Source organism: Heliconius melpomene, chromosome 6 (genome assembly GCF_056956725.1).
Source record: "Heliconius melpomene rosina isolate 202511_hmr_F chromosome 6, ASM5695672v1, whole genome shotgun sequence".
Taxonomy (NCBI): domain Eukaryota; kingdom Metazoa; phylum Arthropoda; class Insecta; order Lepidoptera; family Nymphalidae; genus Heliconius; species Heliconius melpomene.
The window spans coordinates 12,797,705-12,817,590 of record NC_140394.1 but is presented as its reverse complement, the minus strand read 5'-3'; the positions used below and the strand labels follow the sequence as shown (position 1 = coordinate 12,817,590).

Genomic DNA, 19,886 nt, shown 5'->3' with positions numbered 1-19,886 from the left:
AGTAACGTAAAATGGGCGCGATCGATATGCGTCGTAGGATTTAGTCTATGACTTGGCTTCGATATTATTTTTTTATTTATAGCCGATTAAAATATTTATTGTGTACAGAATGGTTGATTATAAGTTAATAAATAACTTAATAGACATGTTTTATATAAATATTGTTTTATTATTTTTTATTTTGTGTTCAAAGGTAAGGCTGTTTGGTTCTATAGCGTAGCGTCATGAGATAAAAATGTTTATTTAGTTGTTTATGGTCGACATTTTGTTATATGGCAAAGTGTGTCGAGTGAATATCGATTTTAAGTAATCATTCGTTATGATTATGTTTAAATATTTTAAATTCAGTTTATTTCTTAAAACATTTAAATATTTTAGCTTATAACGCATTGTCCTTGAATTAACTGCTACCTTGGTATAACTTGAAACAAATTAAGAAACAGTTTTATTATACTTTATGTTATAAACTGCAATTATGGAAGTAATTTCTTAAAATAATAAATTGTAAGTAACTGAAGAGAACTACTGCAATAGTAATTCTTGTTAAATTCATAATTTTATGAAACTTTTAAATGACATCCAACAATTTTTTTTAACAAACTATTTTAAACTTAAATTCCACAAACAAATCCCAAACCAAACGACATACGTTTCACACGCGCACAAAACACAAAACATCACAAAAATCAATCCGTAAAGCAACCAAAAACAAAATCGATGTTCTACTTAATACCTACAAATCGATTCTAGTAAGTAGTGTTGCCTCATCACTGCCTTGACGACATTACATCACCATTGCCCTGCAAGCATAGGACTTGGACTTTTCCTGACATGAGCATGTCATTTTCGACGTTTGATTGATAATTTTGCTGAAGAACCATCAAATTAGTTTGTTTGAAAGTTAGTTTCGGCGCTAAGTGTTTATATTTCATAACTTTTATTAGAAAAACTAAGATGTGATAGCTCGATAACGGTATAGGAAGCCAGCGGATCACATACCCCACAATGAGTGCTCAAAAATGTGTTGTGGAAGGCTGCAATTTAGAATATGATGTTGTTTGCAGCTTCTCCTTTTATAAGTGAGTTGTTTTTCCCGCTTTTACTTTGTTTTCGATGTATTATGTTTATATTTAATTGGGGCTGCCAGAGTGACGCCCCGTGCCGTGACCTCGAAGCGTATTTTCACATATGAACAAAGATTGTAGCCATCCTATTGGATGTTTACTTTAATTTTTCAATTTAGCATATATTTTATTAACTTAATACAGTTCAAAGCAAATTATTTTGTTAATGAATAGTTGTATGTCTTTTGTAATTAATTATATCATTTATTGTATATATATTTTAACTAATTTGTCCTTCAGTGTTTATGAACTTAATTTTTTATGTGTTTTGATTAAAATAATTCGTAAAATAACAGTAAAAATAAATTTGGGAATTGTATGTGAATAAGAATTATATCAATCCATTCAAATTCTCATACAACTTTCACTTTGTTTACTTTTTTCTTATCTTGTATGTAGATTTATATTCAGTTTTCATTTTTAAATAGATTTTGATTATACTGAAGTGAAAATGTATTTAATTTGATATATACATTATTGCATTATCTTATAATTCATAACATTACTTAAAACTCTTATTTATTAGTATCTTAAAACAGAAAAAAAAATCTATATTAAATTAAAACATGACTATGGTAATTAACTTATTCTCTTTATTTTAATAATAAAACCTTAAAAAATACATATTATGCACTTTATTATGAAATGTAAAAGAGTAAATGATATAACATAGAAAATGTATTCAGTATGCAAATCAAGCTTTAGTATTAAAATGTTATTGAGAAACATTTCAAAACTTGTTACAACATTATAAACAAATATCAACACTAATAATTGGTCAAATATAAAAAATACATCCTTAAAAAATATATTTTGTTTAAAACTTTCCTGTTGGTGCAGTAGTATATATTTGTAAGTTCTTATAGTATTTATTCAAAGTAATGCTGTAAGTTAATAAGTAAAATAAGAGTATTAAATATTTACAATGGGGAATGGAATTGGCTTAACACTAGGTTCCTTCTGCATATGTGTCTATGTGTGGGATACACCGTGAAGATATTAAATATACAAAACAAAGTATAATATAAATTTTTGTATTAAATATAAACACTCATCTGTGTTAGACACCATAAAAAAACTAGCCTATAACTAAAAAAGGAAAATAAACTGACTTACCTAAGTTTTTCTTCTAAAATGTAAAAAGTTGATATTTGTCATGAGTGTACTGCTACTTCTACAAGATTTTGGTTTTTCTTGAACCAAAAAGGAACTGTCCCTATATACATCACAGTAATATATACTTTCTAGTGTGAACACTTCAGCCGACAGCGATGACAAACGACAGGATTGGATCGAAGGTGCAATGCATGAGGAGAGTGAGTGCCTCTGGAGGCATGTTAGTCTACAATTATGCGGGTATTTATGTGTTTCATTTATGTTTGTTACACCATAAAAAATCTCATTTATATCATTAAGAATGTTAAATAAACTTCTGCTGCCTACTCTTTGACTCTTGATTCCTCAGAAATTAAAGATTTTCGTCAGTTTATTACTTATATAGAGAAAAGTAAAGAATAGAATGACTAAAGGAAATAAACGGGTACAAATCGGTAATAAACCCATTTCTAGAGAAAAGTATGTAAATTTAGTTTTATGCAGAAAATTCTTAAATAGACTAGTACTTAAATAGACTAGTACAGATGAACAGCATTACCCATGATTTTTTATTTTTGGTAAAATAATAAAATAGCATTTATAAAATAAAATGATGCTATGTGTATAAACACAAATATAACAATACGCCATCTCGGCGCAGTGCTGCATGTGTGATTCCCACCCCAGGAAATGTATTATTTAATATTTTTAAATTTTCTTTGCTTTGGTAACGAGGCAAAGCGCGGTGTTAAGTTTCACTACTCAACACGCAATGCCTCGAATATTCATAGGTGCGTGGGAAGCAGACTGTCTTAACTAAGTTTCAATAATATTTAGTTCTTTTAAAAAATATTACTTTTATGAATGATTTCCTTTCTCCATAGTTACCACTTTGAGTTGGACGCTCAGGGCCTCTGGATAGACTCCCCCATGCTCCCCGAACTTCTCACTCCTCAGGAGTCAGTGGCTCCTATGCAGCAGACTGCTGCTGATAAACGAGGTATGTGGGTTCCAAATTGTTCTTAATTTTGTAGATATTTTTTGGAAATTTACTTTAATTTCTTTATTACTTAATTTACTTTAAAGTTATTTCAATGTAAGTGATTCTAATTTAGGCAACTTACAAAAAGGTTTATTTGTGGGTATTGAGGAATTATATCTGAAGTATGATATTGGTGTAGATATTTTCTTTTTTATTATCAAATTTTGTCATAAAAGTTGGTGGTGCATTCAAACCCCATTCGAGAAAATATATGTTATTTAAATTTATATTTTCATCCGTGCGTAGGGAACATAGTGTCTTAACACCTAGGTTTCCTCTGGCTACCCTATATTTAAATGAACACTATGTAATATTTCCTGGTTGCAGCGGCGGACACTATCCGCCTGGAGCACAACTACGCGGCTGCGCCGGCGGGCCGAGACGCGGGCGACGTCGTGTCCCGCCTCAACGTGCGCCAGCTCGTCGACACGCTCGGATACTTGTACGTACATACTTGTTTATATACATTTCTATAGGAATTTCAGGAAATAACGGATTTGAAAATATAAACTTGCATAGTTATATTTATATAAACACATCATTAGTATACCAAACGTATCTTGTCCTCCGCTTAAACTTATTTTTATATTATTTTCATTTTAATCAAATTATGCAAAATTACATACATCATAGTCTTATTATGTTTTATTTTGATGTATAAGCTATATTACAGTAAAGTTTCATGTATCCGTTCAGTAGTTATTGCGTGAAAGTGAAACTAACGTCCATCGACACAAACTGTTTATAACATTCTATAAGTATTAGTATGATACTATATTATATTAAATACGCGGCCGTTGTGATACACTGGCACATTGACGACTGTCAACACGACGAATGTGGATTCGATTCCCATTCCCATTCTCTGGAGAATGAGTTAATACTTTCATTTCTTGTTCTGGTAAGACGACAAATGCGGTGTTCTGTTCCGCGACTTAACACGCAATGTCTCTAAAATTCGGTGGCAAGTATGATACGAAATACAGCCAGGTTCCCCTCCTGTCTGTCCTGCTATATGTGGGATACAGCATGAAACTAAAAAAGAATATATATTTTATTAAATTTTCATTCCAGATCTTTAAAAAAACTACAAAAGAAACAACTATGGGTGGTCAAAGTGGAGACGGACAAGGCGGAGGCCTCCATCACGCAGTCCGAGCAGGTCATCACCAAGATGCCTGACCCCAAGCAAATCATTGAGGTATGATTGAATTTAACAAATATTCATATTATTAAGTTCATTTCATTATTTACATGAATATTGTCTAAAACGGGAATTAAATCCAGAATAATTACCCAAGTTACCTACTTAATGAGAAAACATTAACCACATTCCCCTATAATTTTAGATCGTCCCCCAAACATCCACATCAGAAGTACTCCAAAACCAAAACGAAGTCCTTCACATAATGGAGGATGGCAACATCTCAGACAACTTCATATACGAGATAGCAGAGGAGCAAGAGATCACCATGGAGGAAGTCAAAGAGATCCCGGAGCCCAACACTGAATGGACTGTCAACATACTACCAGACGACTCCAAGCCCAAGTATGCATATATAAAACACTGCAACACAGGTAAAAAGAAACGACATTTTACTGCTGAAATGAATGAAATAACGCTGCAAGGTGATTATGAAAATTATTATATACTGCCAGATGTTGATCCGTCAGTTGGTGTTGAGATCACAACAAGTTATGAACCTGAGAACTTCATTGTGGAGGAATATCCTCATCTGGTGCTAGAAGAGAGACCTAGGAAGCGGTCCAGGGATTCAGAATCTAGGAAGAGAAAGAAGAAAATGTCTCCCACTGTTCAGAAAATAAATATCAAGCCAGAAGTAAAGACGGAGTTAGAAGAAGACTGGGTCATGGATAACAGCGTATATGATCAAGATAATTCTGAGGATTACGACGACAAGAAGGCGGCCAGGGTCCGGAGAAAAAATAAAAAATATCTAGGCTATGACTTTGTGACGTAATGTCTAGATGTTTTTTTTTATTTTTTTTGTCTGAAAAAAATCGCGTGATGCCTTAGTTTTATTTAGTTCGCTATTTTTTGTTTTTTTTTTACGTATCAAAATGGTCTTATTGTATGTATATTATATATATGTTATATGTACCTATATTATATTTGCTACAATCCCTGTATTGTTGTTCGGTTAATAAATATAGTTTAAAATTTATTGTTGGTGTTTCTTTTTTTGGCTTTTGGTGGTATGTAATAGTCTCTTAAAAATGGTTCTTATTATTATAATATATTTTTTTAATATTTCGTTCCTGAAGTTAACTTTATTAAATCAAATATGAAAATAATTTTGGTTTTTTCAACTAAGTAAATATTTTATTGTGTTGATAGTTTCATAACATATGATGTTAATTTATTAATAAATGTAAATCCTTTAATATAATAATAATACTTTTCTGATTTAGCGAGAATGTCACTATACTTTGTTGTGAATTCAAATCTCACGTTCGTTAATGAGTGTTGTATTTCTTTAGAACAGTACATCTAATAATATAAACTTGAAGAATTTATTTTATCGGAAACAACTGATTCCAAGTGAATATAAGTAATCCTTTAGATGTATCTCCTGCAGTCAGATTTACCTCTCGCATTTACAATATGTGACGTCATGTCACTTGACTCTAATTATGACTACATAATACGGCATTACTAAACAAAACACTGGTTTAATCTTTGTATGCGCATTCATCAATCAAAAACAAGAAAAATGCTACATGACAAAAGATAAAAATGTCCAATTTTAATTTTTTTATTAATAAAAAGTCATTACAATTTCCTTAAACTAATATATTTACAATACAATAATAATGATTGTTTCAGCCCCACGCTATATTCCGCGTGTAGCGGGATAGGCAGAAGCAAAATAGTTTCAAAACAAAATGGCCTCTTGCCACCTATGTAGACATTGCGTGTTGAAGCGCGGAGCTTAACGCTGCGGTTTATTTTCCCAGAATAATATTTATAAATTAATAATCAGCCGCAGTATTCGCCAAGTAATCCCTTCTTCCGATATTAGAAGCTTGTTTATTTTGGACTGCTTCTAATTTAGGACATTCTGTAAAAAATAAAAATAATTAAATAATTATGTTTTTTTTTAATTATAAAAAAAACTTAAGTCTTAAAATCTAATATGTATAAATATTATAAACACATATTACTTGTACACAATTGTGAAATAATTTAAAGATATCCAAGTTTTAAAGTCAAATAAATATTTTATTAATAAAAAACATATTGGAATTAAAACTAGTTATACTAAAAATAAAATTATTGGTCTAAATCTCATCCAATATAAGATTTCATACCACATGATTCAAAATATAACAACCATAAAACAAAAAAACATAACAGTACAAATCTCTAGTCATTTCAAATATATATATTCTAAGCACAGAATTAGATACGAACCTGTTATCCTATGCCCGAGTCCCCCGCAGTACGAGCAGCCCTGTCCGTCAGCCGCCGGTATGTCCGCTTCGCCGATCATGTCCAGAAGGAAATCTGGGACCTGGAGTTTAAGTTACATAATTTAAAATGCAAATCTAAATGAATAGCAATAATTAAAATCAAAATATATTATTTATTCAGTTAGGACAATAGCACTTACGTCTAATTCAATCTTATAAGATATCATAAATGAAAGTATGTTTGGATATAAACTTGAATTATAATCGAAATTATATCAAATTAAAATTGGATAAATAAAACTCAGTATATAAGGCCCAATAGAATTTAAATAATTTCAAATATTTTATTTGAACACCCACGGGAAATTACCCCTCTTTCCCCTCAATATTCTCCATCCTCTGAAAGAGCTGATGTTTCCCTCGTCCCTTGCGCTCTCTTTCTCACTACTTCTCGCACTCACCCGCTGGCCGGCCTCGGTGAGCAAGTGCGCGAGGTCGCGCAGCACGCTGCAGTCTCCAGCGCGTCCCAGCAGCGTGGTGGCGACGCCGCCGCCGCCCGCGCGCCCCGTGCGCCCGATGCGGTGCACGTAGTTCTCGATGTCCTCCGGCATGTCGTAGTTTATCACGTGCTGGATGTTGGAGAAGTCCAGACCTAGCAGAGAATACGGTTGAATATTATTTACAATATTTCCAATATCGAAATTATCCGAAACTATACGGTAAATCCGAAATAGTTTTATAAATATTATAGTAACCGAAACCGATATAACATTATTCCAATATATTATAACAAATTGATACATCCATAGTACATACATTGTAGATGAATGCATCCATCTATACAGTATATGTAACCTTACATTCATCAGTACAGTTATTTATACACCCATCTACACACCTACATACTACATACAATAATGTACAAATCTATAATTCCATCCATCCATACATCTACACGTCCTTCTATATATCCACCCACGCATCTGCCTAAACATTCATCTATACATTTGTCTATATATTTATCCATATGTATATCTGTTAGTTTGTCTATGTACCAATCACTCTCTTCCAATCCAAACATACATCAAACTATCTATACATGTCTATCTACTTATCACTATACACAATAACATCTTATTTTATTTATTCATCTATCAAATTATCTATATATGTTGTTGGTTGGTTTGATCCACTGGAGGAAATGAAATATATAATATTTTCTCGCTCTGGTAACGTGGCAAAGTGCGGAGTTGTCTTCCGCCATTCAACACGGAATGCCTTCAGAATCCGGCGAAAAGGGGTAATAGAGGTATCTTAATGGGTACGGAGTATTTATCACTAGGTTCTCAGATAGCCTCCGTCCACCCTGCTATGAGCGGGACACAGCGTGAAGCTAAAAGCACCTACCTTTGCTCGCCACATCTGTTGCTACTAGTACATCTTTCTCTCCTCGCCTAAAAGCTTCTACGGCGCGGGAACGTTCATCTTGATCTTTGCCACCGTGGATGGCTACTGCTTCAACTCCTGAGGAATGTAATTAATAAGAATAATTTTATGATATTCAATATAAACAAATTATGTTATGGACTTATGACATTAGACACTATGTGACATAAAAGTCACTGTGTGCAAAAAGGAGGAAATTAAAAAAAATAACCTTTACTAGATGATCGTGACTACTTGTCAATTAGCCAATTTAAGAATGTATCGCCGCACATTCTTCTGAACTTAGCCTTATTTCTACCACACGTAGAGTATGTTATTTCAAGGTTGTGCACAAACCATCCAACAGGATTCGCCATCATAATAATTTACATTTCGTGGTTTTTATCCATTTTATAGTGTCCTGTCGTGGCGCAGGGATATATCCGTTCGAGGGTAAGCGCGACAAGTCGGGGGTTTGATTCTCATCTCAGTAATAATCATTTTAATTAAATTTAAAATTATAAAATTTATTTCTCTTACGTCATTAAAGTATTTATTGTTTGATCTTAGTTGTACCTGCACTAACATTAGGTAGTGCAGGTACTGTGCTTATAAAAACAATAAATATTCGTTTATAGCATTCACTTGTTGTTTCCATTCACCAAACATCAGCTCCAAATTCTGAGGAATTAAGTTCGTGAAGGTAATAAACAAAATCAAACCCACGCTAACCTTTAAGTAACAGGTACTCATGTATAGCATCCACATGCTGTTTCCTCTCAGCGAACACCAGGACCGGTGGTGGTGTCTTCTGAAGGCACTGCAGCAGATGGACGGTCCTGGCTTCAGCCTTTACCAGCTCCAACTCCTGGCGCACGTTGAGTGATGCCGCACCAGCTCGGCCCACGTTGACTGTTACTGGTTTTACTAGCGCTGACCTGGTGGGTTGGGAGTTCGAATCTTGTGTTTTGTGTGGAGCAATTTTTTTATGATACGCTTATATTAGCTTCTCTTATACTTATAATAATAATAATATAATCATATTATATTATTATTTTTATATTATTATTATATATTAATGAGCCCCTCATAGTCTAACTCCACGTCCGGCTGTAAGATCTATGCCACGTGAGGGGTGGAACATCGAAGTCTGTATATCAGACGGTTACTTAATCGATGGCCAACGGAGCACTAGCAACCTTCTTAATCATGAAGAGACAATTTAAGAATTTACGTATAGGGTCGCTACCCGGGGGTGATCGCCGGGGCATGTCTGGAGCTGGCGCTGGGCATGACAGCATGCGGACCGTCAGTGGCTCTCCGTTGAACAGGCGGGCGGGAGTCGGGGAAACCGAAAATGTCACAGCCGAATCTGAGGGGAATGGGGTAGGAACGAATGAGACTTTGCCGAGAAGGGAATCTCCTGTCGAACACTCGGCCGGTCCATCCGTGGGGACCACGATAAGTTCAACAACTGCAGGAAAACAAAAGTGGTCACAAGCTGAATTAGAGGAATTGATGTACTGTTATTATAAGGCTAGGAGTGAGGGTGGAGGATACATTAGAAAACTTGAAAATATTTACAAAGAACGTAATCCAACAAACTCAAAAAGTTACATGAACGGAAGTCTCTTATCTAATCAAGCGCGAAGAATCATAAAACAAAATGTATTATCAAAAAATACACTCGATACAATACAAAAAACAATAGAAAATGAATCACAACAAGCATCAACACCAGTCATACCAATCATACATAACACTCGTTCAAGAACAACATCCACATCATCAACGTCTTCCTCAAATCAACCAGCACAAATCAGTATTCGCAAAGAAAGCCAAAATTCAATAAACGTGGATAAATCTCAGGGTGATAGGAGGAGAAAGTGGACACAACCAGAGGAAGAGGAGCTAATGTTTTGTTATTATATGGCGAAACAAGAAGGGACAGAATACATAAGAAAATTAGAAAAGCTATTTAAGGAACGGAACCCTGACAATCCAAAGATACACAAATTCAATGGAAATACACTGTCTAACCAAGCGCGTAGAATTTTAAAACAGAACCTTATATCGCAAGAACAACTGAATCGAATAAAGCAGTCTGCTGAAATAGAGATGCAGCTAATACAACACAATAACATTCACACACCCATTGATACTCAGACATGTACATCAACTACCTTAAATAATATAATAGAAGAAACAATAGAAGAACCAACAACACTTAATAATGAAAGTAGGGAAACATTTAACCCTGATAATCAGCCAGTTCCTCAAACGGCTGATTATTACGAAAATCCAATTATTAGTCAATTTCTTAACATTTTAGCTGAAACAAAGGAAGTAGCTATCGAGGAGCGCGAGTATCTGCCAAAAGCCAAAATTAATAAGCAATATCTACAAAATTTAGCAATTATAAACAACTTTTTACCAGACCTTTTACCAGGTGCTTGCTCCCTTCGAGATACAAACGATATAATTTATTCGGCTGCAAAAACCTTAATAATAAATAATAATCAATCACCTTACACACCTAGTAATACAACAAAACCGCATACAGACCCACCATGGAAAAAAAGAGTAAAAGTAAAAATAGAACGTTTGAGGAAAGAGTTGGGGCAGATGATAGAAATCTCTAGAGGAGTTAATTCAAGAAAAATGATAAAAATCAAAATAAAACTGTATTCTAAGTATAATATACAAAACGAAATAGAGCATAAAAATAGAGAAGAAATGTTGAAACAAAGAATAAAAGCATTAGCAGGTAGGATAAAGCGATATGAGGAAATAAATAGTAGGAAACAACAAAACAAAATGTTTACAGAAGACGAACATAGACTGTATAGAAGTTTAAACAACAAGCAAGAAAATATTAATATAAAATTACCGAGCAAAGACAGTACTGAAGAATTTTGGAAAAACATTTTATCGCAACCAGTTTCTCACAATCGTAACGCAAAGTGGATATCTGATATTAGGCAACACAATGACACAACTATAAATACTCATTTATTTGAAGAAATCACTACTGAACAGATTAAACAAGCCGTAGGTAAAATGTTGAATTGGAAGGCGCCAGGACAAGATAAAATTCAAAACTATTACCTAAAATATTTTTCTAAAATGCACGACCATCTAGCAATGTTATTTACAAATATTCTGAAGGGTGAGGAACCTTTAGAAGACTGGTTAACTACTGGTAAGGTTATTTTAATACCAAAAAATCTGGATACCGAAGAACCAAAAAACTGGCGCCCGATTGCATGTTTGCCGAGTATGTACAAGCTTCTAACCTCGATATTGGCTGACCAACTTTACAACCATTGTGCTGCAAATAATATCATGGCCCCAGAGCAGAGAGGTTGTCGTCGTGGGGCCCGTGGATGTAAAGATCACTTAATGATTAACAAGGCCATATTAGAAGATGCTCACAAAAGTCAAAAAAATTTAAGTATGGGCTGGATAGACTATCAAAAGGCGTTTGATAGTATTTCGCACGAATGGCTTTTGCAAGTATTAGATATCTACAAATGCCCACCAGCTATCAAATTCTTTCTGGAAAGAGCTATGCCAAAATGGAAAGTTGTGATGACGGCAAAGGGCTCTTCAAACTCTTTTACTACTGAACCGATTCAGATAAAGCGGGGCATTTTTCAGGGCGACTCATTGTCTCCAATGCTATTTTGTTTGGCTCTCAATCCGATATCAGTCATTCTAGGGAAATATGACAAAAAGGGATACCATCTGAAGGACAGCGTGTGGGTTAATCACCTCATATATATGGACGACCTTAAAGTGTATGCAAACAACAAAACTAACTTGAAAATTTTACTGAATAGTGTAGAAATTTTTACTGCCGATATAGGTATGTCATTTGGATTTGATAAATGTAATATTCTTCATATAACTGCTGGACATAGGAATTACACCGAAGGTGATGAACATGTACTACTGAATGGAAATAGTTTTAAACAATTAAAAATAGATCAAACATACAAATATTTAGGAATAAACGAATCGGGGAAAATAAACCACAGTAATATTAGAGATCAATTAACAAAAGAGTACTTTAGGAGGGTTAAAAGCATTACAAATTCTTATTTAAACGCAAGAAATTTGATAAAGGGGATTAATACGTATGCTGTTCCAGTTTTAATGTATTCATTCGGAGTAATTAATTATAAAAATAGTGATTTAAAACGAATAGATGTCAAAACACGAAAATTATTAGCAATAAAAAAGGTCCATCGGCAAAAAGCAGATTTAGAGAGACTATATTTACCCGTAACGAATGGCGGTAGAGGTTTAATTAATACAGAAAATTTATATAAAGCTCATATTTTGAAGTACAAACTATATTTAGATCAGAAGAGTGATTATTTAATAGAAGCAATAGTGACACACGACCAGAAGAGAGAAAAATATTCAATATACAAAGATTCACTGGAAATAGAAACAGAATTAAAATTAACGTCCGGTAATAATCACACTAAATCTGAAATTAAAAATTGCATAATAAAAAAACAAAACGAAGCTTGGAGAAATAAGAGTTTACATGGACAATTCCCTAAAAAAGTTCTTGATCTTGCCAATATTGATAGGGAACTCTCGTTTAAGTGGCTGAAGAAGCAAACTGTTTCACCTGCACTGGAATCGTCCATATTTGCTATACAAGATCAGGCAGTAATAACGCGCCAACATGAGCGAGATATATTGAAGCGGAATGTTGATGGCAAATGCCGCTTGTGCGTAAGTAAGGACGAGACAGTTCAACATCTTCTTGCAGGTTGTGAGAAACTTGCCGGTACTTATTTTGTAAAACGACATAATAACTTAGTTCAGTATATATTCTGGTGCTTGGCTAGGAAAAGCAAAATGGAGGTTAATAAATTGTGGTGGAAGGAGGAATTAAAACAACCAACTGTAAGAGAAAATAGTGTTGCGAAGTTAATGTGGGAATTACCGGTACAAACAGATGTTACAATAGTACACAATAGACCTGACCTGATATATATAGATAAAACAAACAACCATACTTACCTTATTGACATCTCAGTACCGTCTGACTATAATATTGGAGCTAAGGAACTAGAAAAAATTAGCAAATATCATCCGCTTAAAGTTGAACTCTCCAGATTATGGAACACCACAGTCACAACTATTCCGATAATCGTAGGAGCCACGGGAGTGGTATCAAAAAGCCTTCAGCGATACTGTGATAAATTAGATACATACATAAATATTCACATCCTTCAGAAACAAGCAGCATTACACTCCTCCACCATAATTAATAAAGTTCTTGGAGACACCGTTTTTGTAACGCAACTGCAGCAATCATCAATAGCGGACACGTAGTCATCATCCACACACACACAAATTCACATACTTCTGAAATTAAACTCACAACTGACACTAATTTAACAGTATTTTATTTAAATATATGTATTAATTTGATTTATTTATTTACTATTTTAACAAGGGGCAGGGGGAGGGGGTAGTATTAACAAGAATATAGTGAATGCCTTTTTTCCTGAGGGTCTCGGGACGGGGCATTTATTAAAACCGACTAAATCGTGAAAAAGTTGAGAAACCTAATATATTAATGAGATATCCCCAACACGATTGCGCTACGGGGCCGTAATTGCCCAAAAAAAATAGAATGAAATAGATTGAAATCTAAATAACTCACTAAGGAACTTGACAAATTTTTTGTGTTAATTTATTTTATCGTTAAACGTGTCGTTTGGCTACTAAATTACTCTCGAAACAGAATAAAATACTAACATAATGTGAATTAGACTAACTTAACCTAAAAATCAACCCTAAAACTACCCTCATTTTAATGTTTTTTTTACGGATTAGACGGAGGATACGTAGTTTTAAGACACTCCGTTCTCCCCGCATTGTCAAATTTTCATTAACTTTAAATACCTGGCAAAATTCTGTATCTTCCTCGGCATAGTGGCACTAAAAAGCAAAGTTTGTCTCTGCCCGGCGAAATATGAGAATATTGTCCTGACATCCTCCTCGAAGCCCATGTCGATCATCCTGTCCGCTTCGTCCATACATAGATAGCGGCAGACGTTTAGACGCACCTGAAAATAGAAAAAAAAAGATTCACCCTGTATTTCACAGACAGAGGAAACAAAGTGTTAAGACACACGTTTTTCACGCATCACCGATGATTCTGTACAATGTGCGGTGAGTGTGCAAACATTTCTTCGCTCTGGCACGAGGCAAAGCGCGGCGTTTAGTACCACCACTCGACATGAAATGACTCAAATATTCGGTAGTGCCTAAGGAACGTAGTGTCTTAGCATTATATAGGTACAGGATACAGTGTGAAGCTAACACTCACCATTTTCTTATCCAACATATCCATAAGACGTCCTGGGGTGGCCACCATGATGTGAACACCGCGCTGGACCACTTCCATACATTCTGATACCGCTACGCCTGGAACATAATAGTAATAATAATATTTAAAATACTGTTTAAAAAAAATATAATTATTAAAAATGAACTAAACTACTTTCCATATTATATGTGTAAATGTAAGTATTATATGTGTAAATGTAAGTAAGACAGCGCCTGACTGCGATGGTTGAGGGTTCGATAAATACCGAACGGGAAATGTAGTAATTTTTAAAATCTATTATTATTTTGTGATAAGGAATTATTATTTTTTAGCTTCACGCCGCACATTGTAGGGTGGACAGAGGGAACCTGGGAACTTAGTGTTAAGATACTCTGTTCCCATTCCCCAGGTTCCGCCAAATTGCCGAACTCAATTTTGTTCTTTGCCTTATTACCAGAGAGAAAAAATTAAAATATTTAATATTTGAATCAAACCCACAAACAGTTTTTTCCAGTCACACGTTTGTATCCATATATTTGCTCCACTCAAAAATTCATAAGAAATTCCTAGTATTTTTTTATTTTCTATTATACAATTAGTATTTAAAAAAATCATGTTAAATAGATTTCAATCCACTCACCTCCAATGGCCAAACAACTCCTGATCTCAGGGTTACCACTCATCCGCAGCAGTTTTACGAAATGTTGTATTATATCGTGAGTTTGCTTAGCTAATTCCCGGGACGGGCATATTATGAGACCGTAGGGACCTTCGTTTCTGTTAAAGAATATACCATTTTTTTACATTTTTAAAGTGTTATTCCACACTTGTGCTTTGGATTTCATAATATTTAAAAAGTAAAAAAATAAATGACATTTTTTTAAAAATGCCAACCTTTGTCTTGGAAAAGTACAAAATGAAAATTATTCATTCTTTTGAGTGGAGGTCGAACATACAACTGTGGGGGCTACATAAGTATAGATGATAATTCTAATAAGAAAACCTAACCTTCTTACCTATCCAATAAACTATATAAAAAGAAAATATTTTTAAATTTGAAGAAACAATTCCTGAGATAGGACTGTTCAAACAAATAAACTCATTGGCTTTAATTTAATACTAATATAGATAACAATTCGATATAAAAACATATTTGAATATCAAAAATATATCACCTTAAAAAATAACTTTTCCACTTTTCTAATAAAAAGAACCACCGAAAATCTAATCTATACCTACCTCTCTCCCAATAAGACTCACCTTATAAAAGGCATCTTGACTTCCTGCTCCAAACACATCATGATGATGGGCAAAGTGAACACCAGTGTTTTGCCGCTACCTGTGAAGGCTATACCAATCATGTCTCTGCCACTTAGCACCGCCGGGATGCCTTGCACTTGGATTGGAGTGGGTTTCTTTATACCTTTCACTTCGAGGCCTCGGAGAATGTCTATAAAAGAAAGAAAAAAAAGTTATTTTCGGTTATTTCTTTTTGTTATTTAAGGGAATATTAAATGTTACAATTGGTTTAGTGAATGAGAATTTAGGGAGTGAGGTTAGTAGGATGAATTAATGACAATTACTATATTTTAACTTTTTCTTTTAAGGCAATGCATGGCATTGGGTTGTACCACAAAACACATATTGTCTACAATGTGAAGAAATTATACCTTTAGGAAACTTCATATGCTGAAAGGTCAATATAGGTGGCGGTACATCCTCTCCCTCGACTAATATCCTCAATTGCTGTCTGACCCTCTCATGCCTGGACTCCGGCAACTCTAATATACACCTGGGTGGCCGCCATGATGTTTTGATTGGATCTAGATATTGTATGCCTAGGGGAAAATGTTTAAGAATATTATTTTTTGTATTAAGAGAAATAAGGCCAGTTGTGGCAGAAAGGCACACGCTTGTGATTGCAAAATATAACAGTTTGTGGGTTGGGTTCCTACTCAAGGAAATGAAAAATTTAATTGCTTATCAGAAGTTGATTACATTTACCAAGTTATCAATACATAATGAACTGTAATAAAAAACTTACCTTTAGCCAATTCAGCGACACCCATCAATGCTTTACTCTGAGCTACACTCTCTAAAATATTTTCTTCTTCTTTAGCCTGTCTCTCCGCTGCTGATAAAGCCCGGGCCTCGGCTATCCTCTTTAATTCACTGTGTTGGTCTAATAAAGATACATTGTATCTTCTTCCCCATTCTTCTTGTGATGCTAAAAAAATTAATTTTAAATGGCAAACTTAAGTAAAATTTTTGAGAGGACATTATCTGACAGTAAGGATTTTTTTCACTTCCTCACTTTGGCAAAACTTGTCACCTGTGGCAGAAAGCAGGGAATGGAATGTTTCAATACTAGGTTTCTTCTGATTACCCTGCTATATGCTTGCTATGCTTTTAAACCTAATTATCATGAAATATTTGAATTCACAATGAATTCATTCTTTGAGGCATTTCCCAAATGTGCCATGAGCCATGTTATTTATGCATATTGTTTCATACAGCAAGGATTAAGGAAACATTTATAGTGTTTTTATTCTTTCTAATTTAATAATAAAGTAATATAACCACAATGCCACCACACATATATATTTGAGAAAAAAATATATAAATAACTAGCTCCATACCATCATCATCAATATCATTCTCACTAGAACTTTTAGTTTCAGCGGCCGCTTCAGCCGCAATTTGGCCTAAGCGACCTAATTTTAATAATTTTTCCTTTTTTCTTTCTTTCACAGGTACGTAAGGTTCGTAATTATCAATGTCTTCCTCTGATTCTGAGGATTTCTCATCACGTCTGTATCGTTTTATCGGTGGTTCAGACATTTTTTGTCACTGTATTTTTATTTCATCATTTACAGTAAAAAAAAAGTAAATTACGATATTTGTTTCACAACAAATTCAGTGTTCTGTTTTGACTTTTGAGTTTTGACAGTCCACAGATAATTTTGAATCACATAATCATTCGAATTATTAAAAATTATATATCCAAAATATTCGACTAAAGTACATTTTATTTTCAATTATCGGTAATTACAATCAATGATAATAAATTAGAGTTGTGTAATATAGTCTTTTTTTAACCGTACAATGTCCTTCGTGTGAAAAGATTTTACTACAGTATTACACGCCTTGCCACACGCCACATTACACGCCTAGGTAAAATTGCTTAAAAAAAGTCCCACTGAGTTTCTTGCTCCGGTTCTTCTCAGGTCTATCTTTAAATTGAACCGGTGGTAAACTTTTGAATAAAATTATTTGACTTTGACTTGGGTCCTAATTACCAATTTAACAAACAAGTCAATAAACAAAGGCGCATGAATATAAATATGATATTAAATTACTAACACTTATGCTAACTTAGATAAGTGTATAAATGCCCGTATGTTTGTTAACTGTCATGTAAAAGATGTTTTTTTTTATCTAAACAAACTATATATGTACAACTTAGGAAACAGTCCAAGTTTCATTAGAATTGGTTTGGTATTTTTTGAGACATAATATTCATATAATGCTGGAGATAATTGGCAGATAATTGAACACCATTCAATATTTAATATTTTTCTTTATATTATTGTTGATAAACCACATATAAATTCTATAGAAAGTCTCAAACGTATTAGGTTTTTAATCTTCTTGGTACGTACCTAGTAAGCCAAATAATTTATACGCTGACCTCTCGTCTGTCATATTACGACCTTAAATGATATTGGACTCAATGGAGGCCGTCGCGTCGTGGCTCAGTGGAACGGCTCTGACTCTAAGCGCGACAGTTGTAGGTTCGATTCCCACGCGAGGGAATGATACGTGAGACGGAAGTGTTTTAACACTAGGTTTCCATATTCTCTATCTGCCTACCCTGTTATGTACAGGGTACAATGTAGCTTACAAAAAACTTTTCAATTCATTGTTGTAAAATTGGAATACCTACTTAAGCATAACCTAAACCTAAACTAAATGGGTTGCACGTCACGAGTGGTCTCAAAATAAAAAGTTTATACTTTTTGGTTGATGACTCTGTGTGTTGAGTGAGAGAGATACTGTGTGTTGAGTTTTGTAACTCAACGACACTGTTTACTAGAGCACCGAAATAAAAAAAAAAAATATTCCACGGGATCGAACTCATACCCATATTCACTCTGACGCTGTCATGTGTAAGCCTGTAACACGATAGTCTCTCTTAGATACATAAGCACATCAAATAGAAGGTATACGTTGTGGGTGAGTCCAAACTCCACTGTAGCCCACTGTGAGGAAAAAATATTTCAATTATTTTCATTTCCCCGCCCTGATAAAATTTTGAAAACTAGGCAGTGCACAAGGAACGGAGTGTCGTAACACTAGATTCCCTCTGCCTACCCTGCTGAATGCGGGATACAGCATGAAGCTGCTCTAGTACATGAATAATAAACAATAAGCGGCGTGAGAATAAACATAACGGAAGGAAGCACTCAATAAATAAACAAATTGTGTAACGAAACGGAACGCTATATGTGATATCATATTGATATGTCAGTGTCAAAATCAAAACACCAAGTGACACGTAACTTCACATAATTAAATTTTCTTTTTGTGACCTCCAAATGTGATAATTTAATGAAAATTTCATATGTACCTATTATTTATGACTCGATACAATGTCTGATAAAGGTTTCGGTGATCTATCTAGCAGGAGTGTTGTGAAAAATCCGTTACTGTCGACCGCCGTCACTGGTCTCTCAATTGAAGATTTGACGCACAATGCTGTGTTGTTACCAGCTATTCCCAGCCAGGAACTGACTGTACGGCAAGGTTAGTGCTATTTTAATACCTGAATGAACTCAAAATGTTAGTATTTACGCGACCTTGGTGTGAAAGTAGAATAGATGTCGTGTGTAGATTTCTCACGTCTTTTGACAGTCTTTTTTGCTTGTCCGTGCGCGTTTTCGTGTTTTCGTTGAATTCTTTATCTAGTTTATTGATGTGTTCATTGTTATACCGAGAATTTAGTGTTTTAATAATATAATAGTGTAAACAATACAGTTATGTCGTCATTTTTGTACAAAACTTATAAAACTGCACCATTTCAAAATGGTTTTGTGCCCGATTTCGAATTATTTTCGTGTTCGACTTATAAACACATTGAAAAAATTTTCAAAAACTTTGTAAGTTTCTAGTGTACTCTTCAAGAATTACACTTATCTTATGTATTGCACAATGATCTATTTTTGTTCTAAATCTTGATTTTGATGTATTGATTATAATTACATAACAATTTTATATAATGGAAAATTTTAATTGTTTGTTTGTGATTATAAAATACCTTTTTTTTAAATGCTTTTCCTTGCTCAGTGTAAGAAGTTGTAATAAGAAAAAAGTCTTTACACTAGGTTTCCAGTTTTCTCCTACC

The 19,886-nt window shown here is 34.1% G+C and overlaps 3 protein-coding genes across 4 annotated transcripts in view; 2 read left to right on the top strand and 1 right to left on the bottom strand.

Annotated features, from left to right (window-relative positions):
• The first annotated feature begins 786 nt into the window (after window positions 1-786).
• Window positions 787-5,447, top strand: LOC146538609 (uncharacterized). Its single transcript, XM_085187451.1, has 6 exons — window positions 787-1,079; window positions 2,373-2,480; window positions 3,104-3,219; window positions 3,589-3,703; window positions 4,336-4,462; window positions 4,611-5,447. Exons 1-6 carry the CDS (start codon window positions 1,006-1,008, stop codon window positions 5,241-5,243), a joined length of 1,173 nt encoding a protein of 390 aa, XP_085043577.1. The 5' UTR covers window positions 787-1,005; the 3' UTR covers window positions 5,244-5,447.
• A 575-nt stretch (window positions 5,448-6,022) lies between these two features.
• On the bottom strand, window positions 6,023-19,253 carry abs (ATP-dependent RNA helicase abstrakt). 2 transcript variants are annotated; one of them, XM_085187450.1, is made up of 12 exons: window positions 19,113-19,253; window positions 16,527-16,709; window positions 16,153-16,320; window positions 15,743-15,932; window positions 15,123-15,259; window positions 14,483-14,580; window positions 14,056-14,219; window positions 8,854-9,059; window positions 8,104-8,220; window positions 7,158-7,348; window positions 6,698-6,797; window positions 6,023-6,344 (listed from the first exon to the last, which is right to left on the bottom strand). In XM_085187450.1, the coding sequence occupies exons 2-12, from the start codon at window positions 16,549-16,551 to the stop codon at window positions 6,256-6,258; spliced, it is 1,485 nt and encodes a 494-aa protein (XP_085043576.1). In that variant the 5' UTR covers window positions 16,552-16,709; window positions 19,113-19,253; the 3' UTR covers window positions 6,023-6,255. The 2 variants fall into 2 exon arrangements, with proteins under 2 accessions (XP_085043576.1, XP_085043575.1); XM_085187449.1 differs by lacking the exon at window positions 19,113-19,253 and adding an exon at window positions 17,122-17,439.
• Window positions 19,135-19,886, top strand: part of PAPLA1 (Phosphatidic Acid Phospholipase A1) — a 60,899-nt gene continuing 60,147 nt past the window's right edge. Inside the window, exon 1 of the mRNA XM_085187447.1 lies at window positions 19,135-19,288. Within this exon, the coding sequence (XP_085043573.1) occupies window positions 19,135-19,288 (154 nt within the window). The remainder of the gene's footprint in view (window positions 19,289-19,886) is intronic.

Excerpts from the sequence above, each read along its gene's own strand:
- abs (XM_085187449.1), bottom strand. The coding sequence starts at position 17,323 with ATGTCTGAACCACCGATAAAACGATACAGACGTGATGAGAAATCCTCA. Across the intron at positions 8,221-8,853 it reads TGAGTACCTGTTACTTAAAG|GAGTTGAAGCAGTAGCCATC; the intron begins GTTAGCGTGGGT and ends TACATTCCTCAG. Across the intron at positions 6,345-6,697 it reads ACTCGGGCATAGGATAACAG|AATGTCCTAAATTAGAAGCA; the intron begins GTTCGTATCTAA and ends TATTTTTTACAG.
- LOC146538609 (XM_085187451.1), top strand. The coding sequence starts at position 1,006 with ATGAGTGCTCAAAAATGTGTTGTGGAAGGCTGCAATTTAGAATATGAT. Across the intron at positions 2,481-3,103 it reads GTTAGTCTACAATTATGCGG|TTACCACTTTGAGTTGGACG; the intron begins GTATTTATGTGT and ends CTTTCTCCATAG. Across the intron at positions 3,220-3,588 it reads GACTGCTGCTGATAAACGAG|CGGCGGACACTATCCGCCTG; the intron begins GTATGTGGGTTC and ends TCCTGGTTGCAG.